The sequence below is a fragment of the Heptranchias perlo genome, chromosome 11, assembly GCF_035084215.1.
Source record: "Heptranchias perlo isolate sHepPer1 chromosome 11, sHepPer1.hap1, whole genome shotgun sequence".
Taxonomy (NCBI): Eukaryota; Metazoa; Chordata; class Chondrichthyes; order Hexanchiformes; family Hexanchidae; genus Heptranchias; species Heptranchias perlo.
In genome coordinates, this window is record NC_090335.1 from 4,468,352 (window position 1) to 4,481,874 (window position 13,523).

At 47.0% G+C, this 13,523-nt stretch overlaps 1 protein-coding gene across 1 annotated transcript in view; it reads left to right on the top strand.

Annotated features, from left to right (window-relative positions):
- mbtps2 (membrane-bound transcription factor peptidase, site 2) overlaps nt 1-4,596 on the top strand; it is a 27,962-nt gene extending 23,366 nt beyond the window's left edge. Inside the window, exon 11 of the mRNA XM_067992461.1 lies at nt 3,001-4,596. Coding sequence (XP_067848562.1) covers nt 3,001-3,223 — 223 coding nt within the window. The 3' untranslated portion in view covers nt 3,224-4,596. The remainder of the gene's footprint in view (nt 1-3,000) is intronic.
- The last annotated feature ends 8,927 nt before the right edge of the window (nt 4,597-13,523 follow it).

The window sequence follows — 13,523 nt, forward strand, 5'->3', positions numbered from 1 at the left end:
AGACCCTCGTTAAGCCTGTGGTTGTCCTCGACAGTCCTGGTTTCCAGGAACTCTCCCATCAGGCACAGGTTGGCACCGTCCTGCCACACTAAAGAGACTCAGAAACTAAAGTCATTGCCAGTAACTCCAACCCAACCACTGCACCATCTCAGGTCAAACTCTCTCCACTGGTTGTGCTGCCTTCTTTCTGCTCTGGCTCCTGGCTGCTCATCACCTGTTGTTTAATAAGTGGGGGGGAAAAGCCCTATTGCAGCTTTGAAATGGGGTGCTGATCATTTGGGGAAAACACTATTTGATAGTTGACTGAGTGTGGGTTGTCTTTTTTTTAAAAAAAAAACACTGTTGAGAATATTAGAACCAGATAGATTGTGCAGTTAGGGCAGTACGGTTAAGGTAATGTAGTGGTTATGTTACTGGACGAGCAATCCAGAGGCCTGCGCTAATAATCCACAGAACATGTGCTTAAAAATTTGAATTCAGTTTTTTAAAAAGCTGGTATCAGTAAAAGTGACCATGAAGCTGTTGGATTGTCGTAAAAACCCAACTGGTCCTTACCCGCTCTGTACCTATACGTGACTCCAGTCCCACATCAACATGGTTGACTCTTAACTGGCCTTTGAAGTGGTCGAACAAACCACTTAGTTGCACCAAACGCAGGGCAGCAAGGGATGGGCAATAAATGCCGGCCTTGCCAGCGATATCTACATAGAATCAAAGGTTACAGCACAGAAGGAGGCTATTCGTCCCATCGACACCGCGCCAGCTCTATGCAAGAGCAAACCAGTTAGTCCACTGCCCCACCCTTTCCCCGTTGCCCTGCACATTTTTTCCTTTCAAGTACTTATCCAGTTCCCTTTTAAAGGCCATAATTGAATCTGCCTCCACCACCCCCTCGGGCAGTGCATTCCAGATCATAACCACTCACTGTATTAAAAAAAAAAGTTTTTCCTCATGTCATCTTTGGTTCTTTTGCCAGTCACCTTAAATCTATGTCCTCTGGTTCTTGACCCTTCCGCCAAAGGGAACAGTTTCTCTCTATCTACTCTGTCCAGACCCTTCATGATTTTGAATACCTCCATCAAATCTCCTCACAACCTTCTCTGTTCCAAGGAGAACAACCCCAGCTTCTCCAGTCTATCCACGTAATTTAAGTCCCTCATCCCTGGAATCATTCTAGTAAATCTCCTCTGCACTCTCTAAGGCCTTCACATCCTTCCTAAAGTGCGGTGCCCAGAACTGGACACAATACTCCAGTTGTGGCCAAACCAGTGTTTTATAAAGGTTCATCATGGCTTCCTTGCTTTTGTACTCCATTCCTCTATTTACAAAGCTCAGGACCCCCTATGCTTTTTTAGCCGCTTTCTCAACCTGCCCTGCCACCTTCAACGATTTGTGCACATATACCCCAGATCTCTCTGTTCTTGCATCCCTTTTAGAGTTGTACCCTTTAGTTTATATTGCCTCTCCTCACTTTTCCTACTGAAATGCATCACCTGGCATTTTTCTGCGTTAAACTTCATCTGCCACGTGTCCATCCATGCCACCAGTCTGTCTATGTCCTCTTGAAGTCTATCACTATCCTTCTCACTGTTCACTACCCTTCCAAGTTTTGTGTCATCTGCAAATTTTGAAATTGTGCCCTGTACTCCCAAATCCAAATCATTAATGTATATCAAGAAAAGCAGTGGTCCCAGTACCGACCCCTGGGGAACACCACTGCACACCTCTCTCCAGTCCGAAAAACAATCATTCATCACTACTCTGTTTCCTATCATTTAGCCAATTCTGTATCCATATTGCTACTGCCCCCTTTATTCCATGGGCCGCAATCATAATAGCAAACCTACCATGTGGCACTTTATCAAACGCTTTTTGAAAATCCATATACACCATATCAACTGCATTGCCCTCATCTACCCTCTCTGTTACCTCATCAAAACTCAAGATGGTTAAACACGATTTGCCTTTAACAAATCCGTGCTGGCTTTCCCTAATCAATCCACACTCATCCAAGTGACTGTTAATTCTGTCCTGGATTATCGTTTCCAAAAGTTTCCCCACCGCTGAGGTTAAACTGACTGGCCTGTAGTTGCTGGGTTTATCCTTACACCCTTTTTTGAACAAGGATGTAACATTTGCAATTCTCCAGTCCTCTGGCACCGCACGCTTACCTAAGGATGTCTGGAAGATTGTGGCCAGTACCTCCGCAATTTCCACCCTTACTTCCCTCAGCATCCTAGGATGCATCCCATCCGGACCAGGTAACTTATCTACTTTAAGTACAGCTAGCCTTTCTAGTACCTCTTTATCAATTTTTAGCCTATCCAATATCTTAACTATATCTTCCTTTACCGAGACTTTGGCAGCATCTTCTTCCTTGGTAAAGATGGATGCAAAGTACTCATTTAGCACCTCAGCCATCCCCACTGCCTCCATGAGTGGATCTCCTTTATGGTCCCTAATCGGCCCCACCCCTCCTCTTACTACCCGTTTGCTGTTAATATGTCTGTAGAAGACTTTTGGATTCCCTTTTATGTTGGCTGCCAGTCTATTCTCATACTCTCTCTTTGCCCCTTTTATTTCCTTTATCACTTCCCCTCTGAACTTTCTATATTCTGCCTGGTTCTCACTTGTGTTATCAACCTGACATCTGTCATATGCCCCTTTTTTCCATTTCATCTTACTCACTGTCTCTTTTGTCATCCAGGGAGCTCTGGCTTTAGTTGCCCTACCTTTCTCCCTCGTGGGAATGTACCTGGACTGTACCCGAATCATCTCTTTAAAGATCGCCCACTGTTCAGTTACAGTTTTGCCTGCCAATCTTTGATTCCAATTTACCCGGGCCAGATCTGTTCTCATCCCACTGAAATTGGCCCTCCTCCAATTGATGCTGAGAATGAATAAATAAAAATGTATCCTTGGTCAGATGTGAAAATGATGAACCCATTTTAGCACCAAACAGTTTACTAATGACTGATTTCCTTGATTGTACTGTCCCAGATACCTACTTTCTCTGTCTGGAGCCCTAGCTGTCATCAACGCTGTGCCCTGTTTTGCCCTGGATGGACAGTGGATGTTGAGTTCCTTTTTGGAAGCTACATTAAGTTCTCTCATTGTGGAGAAGCAGAACCGAGACCTCATTGGATTTTTTATCTTGCTCTTTGGCAGTGCCCTCCTAGCTTCTAATGTGGTTCTGGGGCTTTGGATGGTAACCGCTAGGTAGTGCTTTATACGTGTCCTGGACTAGCGCACACACTGGGAGCTACACCTTCCATCCATGCCCTCTTGGCAACCCTCCCACCCCCGCTGAGTGCACATTGGGGAAATCGCCGAGCACAGTCCAAGATTTTAACGGATCGAAAAAACCAGGCTGCGCCCATGAGATTTTACACTGACTATTCCACTGGGCGTGGCTCCGTGTCGGGAGCGTGCAATCGGAAAACCTGCCGCATAGCCGTCGAGTGCAGTGTCGCGCGTTGTGTTGTATTGTGACTTTAAATTCCGAGCAGTGATGGAATTTGTGTTTGACGTTTTTCGCTGCCTTTTCAGGCTGATAACTTCATTTGGAAACTCCTCTCGAAGTATCCCGTCCAATGTCAGCAAGCACCAAGTACTCGTTTTGGTGCCCAGGAAGCACATCTAAAACGTGTTTCATTCTGATCGTGCCTGTGCTTCAAGGGGCCCCCTCAGGAGAAGAGTATTAGTCTCTCAAACATGCACCTGGGTCTGAAATCGCTGCTCTCTGAAGTTAGAATCAAAAGTAATGATCAGTTTTTTAAAAAACCAGCAAATGCTGGAAATATGAATTAAAACAGCAAACACTGGAAATACACAGCAGGTGAGTCGGCATCTATGGGGAGACAACAAACAGGTTGACGTTTGGGGTGTATCCTTGGTCAGATGTGAAAATGATGATGACTACACTCCAGAACCATTAACCAGTCTTGTGTCTCTACAGATGCTGTCAGTCCTGCTGTGTATTTCCAACTTGTTTGCTTTCCATTTATAATAATTATCGGGATTTCTTTCTTGAGTGGGCTAAGAACTGTGAATGAAACCCCAAGCAGTTATATATGGTTTTAGCCTTTTTAACGATTGTATTTTATATGATGCTTGAGACTGGAACTAGAAATGTCACATGACTGCTGATGTACAGCACTTGATAACAGAAAATATCCATTTATACCACACGTTCTGTGTGATTGTTCATTTGTAGCTGTGACATCGCCTGACATATTTTACCCCCTGAGGAATCATTGGGCCCGTTGTTAATCAGATAAATTTAAATCATGTTCAAAATTAAATCACGTTCAAATAGAGACACAATACTGACCCGGACCCGGGTGTGGGAGGGATTATTCCCCCCTCTCTCCAGCAGTGAAATGGTTAGCAAACAGGTGAAATCATTGGCATATCACTGCCTGCGTAAAATGATTCCAGTGTCCTAAGATTACGGTTGGTGGATCTATGAGAGAATATTGTATTTGCACTACACGGTTTAGTGTTTGTCTTGTCCACATTGCTTGTGTTTGTAAAATAAGCGATCTTCTGTTTTGTAATGATGTCATGTCTGCATTAAATAACTTTGTATCCGCAGTATCTGGGAAAATGTGATTGTGAATTTTAGAGCTTTCAGTGAGTTCTGACCAAGACGTGTGACTGAGAATATAACCTCCCTTTTCCTTCACTGGTGAGCACAGTTCAGTTTTTCCATAAGGCGTTTTACTTTTTTATGCAGCGAGTTGTTATGATCTGGAAATCACTGCCTGAAAGGGTGGTGGAAGCAGATTCAATAGTAACTTTCAAAAGGGAATTGGATAAATACTTGAAAAGCAGAAATATGCAGGGATACAGGGAAAGAGCAGGGGAGTGGGATTAAGTGAATAGCTCTTTCAAAGATCCAGCACAGGCATGATGGGCCAAATGGCCAACTCCTGTGCTGTAAGATTCTATATGATTGTATATTAAACTTTTAAACTGAATACGGAGTGGTTAAGTATACGGTAAATATACTTGGCCCAGAGAGTTTCCGGCAGCGGATAATAGGGGCACAATCCCTAACATTGTGAGCAAGTAAAAGAGCAGTCTGCGCTACACAACAAAACAAAACTGGTTCACGGACAACAACAGAAACCAAGCTCAGCATGCAAACCTGCAGTGCATTATTCCAGTTGGGACAGCCGATGGATGTTGCACATTCCAGAGGATGGGCTCCATGTCCGGGTACACCTTTTTAGAGCAAACTTTCCCGGCCTGTAGTTCTCTCAGCCATTTTCCAATCTGTTCCCACAGTTTCACTTACACCAACTTAAGCATATCCTGTTTTTTCCCTCCCCGACAGATGCTGACTCATTGCTGCATTGCAGTTCATCACCTATCTGTGACCATTAATGATTCATTGGTCCAGAATTTGCTGGAAAATAATGGCGAGCTTAATGCCCACGCGGTTATTACTGAGTAAAAAACCCAGCAATTTGTGGCAAGGACGAGATATGGCATGAGTTGCGAATCGCTACAAGTTGCTGGACGATTTGCACCACTCCGCCGTTAGCCTTGCAAAATCAGCCGTCAACCTCGGTTTCTTTCTCAATCCTTAAATCTTATTGGTTAAGGAGATAGACTGTTGGTCCCGTCGTTCACTAAGGTCCCAGATGCCCCGTTATTTGCATTTCCAGCAATTTGTGGCTCAAAAATAATACAACTTGAAAGGTGCAGAAAAAAAATCAAACTTAAGGCAATCACCGCGAGAAGCCCCACTCCAGCAAATTCTGGGCCATTGTCTCAGGCTGGAGACAAATCCAAATCACACTGCTGGCATTATACCAGAGCAATCCAAACTAATCCCACTGCCCCGCGCTCTCCCCATAGCCCTGTATCAATCCTAAACTAATCCCACTGCCCCACTCTCTCCCCATAGCCCTGTATCAAACCCAAACTAATCCCACTGTCCCACTCTCTCCCCATAGCCCTGTATCAATCCCAAACTAATCCCACTGCCCCACTCTCTCCCCATAACCCTGTATCAATCCCAAACTAATCCCACTGCCCCACTCTCTCCCCATAACCCTGTATCAATCCAATCCTTATGTGTCTCCATCTTCCCTGGTGATACTTTGCATGCAGAACTGTAAAACTCCTTCCTCCATAGATGGTACCCCACCTCTTACATCTGTCTGATGCCACCTGGGAGACACTCCACAATTCTCTGCTCCTAATCCCCTTCAGGAGAAAATTGTGTACAATGTCCATAAGAGGCAGGGCACCAAAGGGGGTACTCTGACCTCGGGGAGCTGGCTCGCAGGGCGACAGGCTGTGGAGCTGCAAAGTCAGCATGGCTACCGCTGCTTGATTTTGGTCCTTCTCTCTGATTCTTTTGGCGGAGTCAATTTATGTTGGAGGAATTCAGACAGAAAGTAAATTCTAGTTATGTTTCCTGAGACTTTTTCTAGAAGCGAGCATACAGACTAAGTTCACGTGTGGTTTTGGATATCAGCTTTGGCTCAGTGGTAGCACCCTTCTCCCTGTCAGAAGGTCGTGCGTTCAAGCCTCACGGGCATTGGGACCTGTACAGGCCGGACGGGTTGCACCTCAACAGAGCTGGGACCAATGTCCTTGCGGGGAGGATTGCTAGTCCTGAGGCGGGGGGGGGGGGGGGTTTAAACTAACTTGGCAGGGGGATGGGCACCAGGATGCAGCATTGGAAAGGAGAAAGAAGGTGCACAAAGGATTGGGAGAGACAGATAACACTAGAGTAAGAAATAGTATGGTATTAGATGGGATCAGACTGAGAGAGAATACAAGAAGGTCTAAGACTGATTGGAAGTGCACGTGTGTAAATGCACAAAGCATGGTAAATAAGGTTGGTGAGCTGCAGGCACAAATAGCCATATGGGAATATGACATTGTGGTGATAAGAGACCCGGCTCAATACAGGGAAGGATTGGGTACTAAATATTCCTGGATACAAGGTGTTCAGGAAAGATAGGGAAGGAAAGAAAGGAGGGGGGTGGCAGCATTGATTAAGGAGAATATTTCAGTGCTGGAGAGAGAGGATGTTCTGGAGGGGTCAAGGACAGAATCTATTTGGTTAGATTTAGGAAACAATCGAGGTGTCATTACACTACTGGGTGTATTCTATAGACCACCAACTAGTGGGAAGGAGATAGAGGGGCAAATTTGCAGGCAATTTACAGAGATGTGCAAGAACCATAGAGTAGTGATAACTGGGGGACTTCAACAATCCTAATATAGAATGGGATAGTAATATAAGGGGCAAAGAAGGGGAGGAATTTTTGAAATGTGTTCAGGAGAACTTCCTTCACCAGTATGTTTCCTGCCCAGTGAGGAAGGAGGCATTGCTGGATCTGGTTCTGGGGAATGAGGTGGGCCAAGTGGAGCAAGTGTCAGTGTGGGAACATTTAGGGAACAGCGATCATAGTATCATGAGGTTTAGAATAGCTGTGGAAAAAGACAAGGACCACTCTAAAGTAAAAATACTCAATTGGAGGAGGGATGAGAATGGATCTGGCCCGGGTGAATTGGAATCAAAGATTGGCAGGCAAAACTATAATTGAACAATGGGCGGCCTTTAAAGAGGAGATGGTTCGGGTACAGTCTAGGTACATTCCCACGACGGGGAAAAGTAGGGCAACTAAAGCCAGAGCTCCCTGGAAGACAAAAGAGGTAGAATGTAAGATGAAGCAGAGAAAAGGGGCATTTGACACATGTCGGGTTGATAATACAAGTGAGATTATACAAGTGAATATAGAAAGTTCAGAGCGGAGGCAAAAAAGGAAATAAGAGGGGCAAAGGGAGAGTATGAGAATAGACTGGTGGCCAACATAAAAGGGAATCCAAAAGTCTTCAATAGGCGTGTAAACGGGTAATAAGAGGAGGGGTGGGGTCGATTAGGGACCAAAAAGGAGATCTACGCATGGAGGCAGAGGGCATAGCTGAGGTGCTAAATGAGTACTTTGCCAAGGAAGAAAATGCTGCCAAAGTCACAGTAAAAGAGGAGGTAGTTGAGATACTGGATGGGCTAAACATTGATAAAGAGGAGGTATTAGAAAGGCTGGCTGTACTTAAAATAGATAAATCACGTGGTCCGGATGGGATGCATCCTAGGTTGCTGAGGGAAGTAAGGGTGGAAATTACAGAGGTACTGGCCATAATCCGCCAAACATCCTTAGATATGGGGGTTGTGCCAGAGGACTGGAGAATTGCAAATGTTACACCCTTGTTCCAAAAAGGATAAACCCAGCAACTACAGGCCAGTCAGTTTAACCTCAGTGGTGGAGAAACTTTTTGAAATGATAATCTGGGACAAAATTAACTCACTTGGACAAGTGTGGATTAATAAAGGAAAGCCAGCATGGATTTGTTGAAGGCAAATCATGTTTAACCAACTTGATAGAGTTTTTTGATGAGGTAACAGAAAGGGTCGATGAGGGCAATGCGGTTGATGTGGTGTATATGGACTTTCAAAAGGCGTTTGATGAACTGCCACATAATAGGCTTGTCATCAAAGGGGGCAGAGGCAGCATGGATACAAAATTAGCAAAGTAACAGGAACCAGAGAGTAGCGGTAAATGGTTGTTTTTCAGACTGGAGGAAGGTGTACAGTGGTGTTCCCCAGGGGTCTTACTGCAGTTATACAGGGCCTTGGTGAGACCACATCTGGAGTATTGTGTGCAGTTTTGGTCGTCTTATCTGAGGAAGGATGTCCTTGCCATGGAGGGAGTGCAACGAAGGTTTACCGGACTGATTCCTGGGATGGCAGGACTGACGTATGAGGAGAGATTGGGTCGACTAGGCCTATATTCACTAGAGTTTAGAAGAATGAGAGGTGATCTCATCGAAACATATAAAATTCTAACAGGACTAGACAGGCTAAATGCAGGGAGGATGTTCCCGATGGCTGGGGAGTCCAGAACCAGGGATCACAGTCTCAGGATACGGGGTATGCCATTTAGAACCGAGATGAGGAGAAATTTCTTCACTGAGGGTGGTGAACCTGTGGAATTCTCTACCACAGAAGGCAGTGGAGGCCAAGTTATTAAATATATTCAAGAAGGGATATGGGGAAAAAGCGGGAACAGGGTACTGAGTTAGATGATCAGCCATGATCATTTTGAATGGCGGAGCAGGCCCGGAGGGCCGAATGGCCTACTCTTGCTCCTATTTTCTATGTTTCTATGGTCGGTGCTGGGACCACTGCTTTTTTTGATATATCTTATTGACTTGGACTTGGGTGTACAGGGCACAATTTCAAAATTTGCAGATGACACAATACTTGGAAGTGTAGTGAACAGTGAGGAGGATAGTGATAGAATTCAAGAGGATATAGACAGGCTGGTGGAATGGGCGGACTTGTGGCAGATGAAATTTAATGCAGTAAAGTGTGAAGTGATACATTTCGGTAGGAAGAACGAGGAGAGGCAATATAAACTAGAGGGCACAATTCTAAAAGGGGTACAGGAACAGAGAGATCTGGGGGTATATGTACTCAAATCGTTGAAGGTGGCAGGACAGGTTAAGAAAGCGGTTAAGAAAGCATACAGGAATCTGGGCTTTATAAATAGAGGCATAGAGTACAAAAGTATGGAAGTCACGATGAACCTTTATAAAACACTGGTTCGGCCACAACTGGAGTATTGTGTCCAGTTCTGGGCACCGCACCTTTGGAAGGATGTGAAGGCCTTAGAGAGGGTGCAGAGGGGATTTACTAGAATGATTCCAGGGATGAGGGACTTCAGTTATGTGGATAGACTGGAGAAGCTGGGGTTGTTCTCCTTGGAACAGAGAAGGTTGTGAGGAGATTTGATCGAGGTATTCAAAATCATGAAGGGTCCAGACAGAGTAGATAGAGAGAAACTGTTCCCATTGGCAGAGAGGTCAAGAACCAGAGGACATAGATTTAAGGTGATTGGCAAAAGAACCAAAGGTGACATGAGGAAAAACTTTTTTACACAGTGAGTGGTTATGATCTGGAATGCACTGATTGAGGGGGTGGTGGAAGCAGATTCAATCATGGCCTTCAAAAGGGAATTGGATAAGTTCTTGAAGGGAAAAAATTTGCAGTGCCACGGGGATAGGGTGAGGGAGTGGGACTAGCTGGATTGCTCTTGCATAGAGCCGGCACGGACTCGATGGGCCGAATAGCCTCCTTCCGTGTTGTAACCTTTGATTCTAGGAGGCTCGGTGTTAATTTTTGTCTGATAACGTTCTGGTGAAGCACTTTGGGACGTTTTACTACATTAAAGGCGCTATATAAATGCAAATTGTTCATACATAACGTCTGTGGTTATATCACAACATGGATTATACGTTGCAACAATATGACATTCGTCTATTAAATCATGTGTAAGTGTTCTTGGGCCACAGTCGCTTACTTACATGAACTCAACATGACTGTGTTTGGTGGTTGAAATTCTTGCTTTATTGTGATGTGATCCTTAATTTATGCACAATTCAATCTGAATAAAACAAAGTGTTATCTTCATTCCTTCACAGATTGTTTTACAACTGGAAACTTATGAGATTGATGCAACAGGACAGCATAATCTGGGAGAAGGAAGTAACTCAACTCAAAGAAATCTTCATCCCTGAAGAGGTGTGAAAACTCCAATTCTGTCACAAAACCTTTAGTGGTGAATAAGACTTAGAGGATGCAGGTGAGTGGTAGGAGGATGAGGAGATATCTCCACACAGGCAACAGAGAGGCACATCAGACAGAGGCTCACTGGTGTACCCTCACCTCCTCCGCCTCAGTACCAAAGCTCACAGAAGACATTCACCCACATAATAAGTCTGAGATTGCCATAAACTCGCATTTATATAGCGCCTTTAATGTAGAAAAAGTTCCCAAGGCGCTTCACAGAGGTGCAATCAGACAAAAAATCAACAGTGGGCCAAGAAAGGAGATATTAGGAGGGGTGACTAAAAGCTTGGTCAAAGAGCTGGGTTTTAAGGAGGGCCTTAAAGGGAGGTGGAGAGGTTTTGTAGGGGGGGGGGACGTTCTAGAGTATTGGGCAGAGTCAGCTGGAGGCACGGCTGCCAATGTTTGGGGCGAAGGGGGAGGGAGTGGATTTCACAAGAGGCAAGAGTCAGAGAAACAGACGGTTCTGGGATGGGGTCGGGGAGGGGACGATGGTTGTATTTCTGGAGGAGGTTACAGATTTAGGGAGGGACGAGGCCATGAATGGATTTAAATATGAGGATGAAAACTTTAAATTTAGAAGTGTTGAGGGACCAGGAGCCAATGTCAGTCAACAGGGGTGATGGGCGAACGAGTTAGGACCAAACTAGAACCAGGGAACGGGGGCTCAGGCTCGCACAGACAGTTCAGATTGAGCTAATTTACAGTGAGGGTGGTGAAGATGTGAACAGGCTGTGGAGGGAGATGATGTGGAGAAATATAAGGGGAAATTCAGTGATTTAGGAGAAGCACTCGGAGATGTTCCTTAATCTAGAGTTTTCAGACAGCTGAACTTTGGGAAAACAGAAAGAGTTAATGCCAAGAGCCATGGGTACTGCAAGATAGCAGTATACCGTGAGAAAACCTTTCACAGTTAACGGTTCCAACCAACTGGTCAGGGATGGACGCACCCAGTCGGGCTTGTGAAGGCTGAATGAAAGATGATGTTTTAGTGACCACAGGAGGGATCATCCTTTACTCTACTCCCCAATTGTAAACAATTTTACAACACCAAGTTATAGTCCAACAATTTTATTTTAAAATCCACAAGCTTTCGGAGGCTTCCTCCTTCCTCAGGTGAATGTGGAAATGAAATCCTCGAACCCTTCGCATTTATAAATCACAGAACAATGCCTGGTGATTACAGATCGTCTTTTCAACGGCTCGTTGCCAAGGCAACCAAAGTGTTCAGACAGATAGGTGTTACCTACAGGGTCACCGAATATACAAATGGCCAGAACTAAAAAAAAACAGATGATGTGGAGATGCCAATTAAAAAAACAGAGCGAGAGAGGCAGAAACATCCGGAAGGAAAAGACAGCAATTGACCCGTTATATTAAAAACAGATAACAGTTCTGGCCATTTGTATATTCGGTGGCCCTGTAGGTGACACCTATCTGTCTGAACACTTTGGTTGCCAGGCATTGTTCTGTGATTTATAAATGCGAAGGGTTCGAGGATTTCATTTCCACATTCACCTGAGGAAGGAGGAAGCCTCCGAAAGCTTGTGGATTTTAAAATAAAATTGTTGGACTATAACTTGGTGTTGTAAAATTGTTTACAATTGTCAACCCCAGTCCATCAGCGGCATCTCCACATCATGACTACTCCCCAAGATTGTGATTATGAAGAACAGAATGGCAGGAGCCTCCACAGATAGCCCCGGGGGCAAGGGGGTGGAGGAGAGCCTGATCTTATTTGACGGTCTTACTACAGGTTTTCAATGGCCCAGCAAAATATTCAGTTAATAGCTAATTGTTCAGCCTGACTTCTTCCCCCTAGCAATTGAGAATTTGTTCATTATAAGTGCCTGGCATGTGCCAGCCTGAGGTACTTGTTACCAAATGAGGGAACCCCTGCCACAAACGTAGCACAGAAATTGGTTGAAATGAAATCGAAGTAATTTGCTTTGTGAACCAAATGTATGAAAGGGTCACAGTCGGGTGGCCCCGCCCACTGGGCGCAGGCTGGCCCCGCCCTATTACCCATGGGCACGCTGGCCCCGCCCCCATGCCAGTGGGCACACTGGCCCCGCCCCCATGCCCGGTGGACACGCTGGCCCCTCCCCCTTGGGCACGCTGGCCATGCCCCGTGGACACGCTGGCCCCTCCCCCTTGGGCACGCTGGCCCCGCCCCCATGCCCGGTGGGCACGCTGGCCCCGCCCCCATGCCCGGTGGGCACGCTGGCCCCGCCCCCATGCCCGGTGGGCACGCTGGCCCCGCCCCCATGCCCGGTGGGCACGCTGGCCCCGCCCCCATGCCCGGTGGGCACGCTGGCCCCGCCCCCATGCCCGGTGGGCACGCTGGCCCCGCCCCCATGCCCGGTGGGCACGCTGGCCCCGCCCCCATGCCCGGTGGACACGCTGGCACCTCCCCCCTTGGGCACGCTGGCCCCACCCCCATGCCCCGTGGACACGCTGGCCCCTCCCCCCCTTGGGCACGCTGGCCCCACCCCCATGCCCCGTGGACACGCTGGCCCCTCCCCCCCGTGGACACGCTGGCCCCTCCCCCCCCGTGGACACGCTGGCCCCTCCCTCCCTTGGGCACGCTGGCCCCACCCCCATGCCCCGTGGACACGCTGGCCCCTCCCCCCCCTTGGGCACGCTGGCCCCACCCCCATGCCCCGTGGACACGCTGGCCCCTCCCCCCCCTTGGGCACGCTGGCCCCCTCCTTGGGCACGCTGGCCCCACCCCCATGCCCCGTGGACACGCTGGCCCCTCCCCCCCCTTGGGCACGCTGGCCCCCTCCTTGGGCACGCTGGCCCCACCCCCATGCCCCGTGGACACGCTGGCCCCTCCCCCCCTTGGGCACGCTGGCCCCGCCCC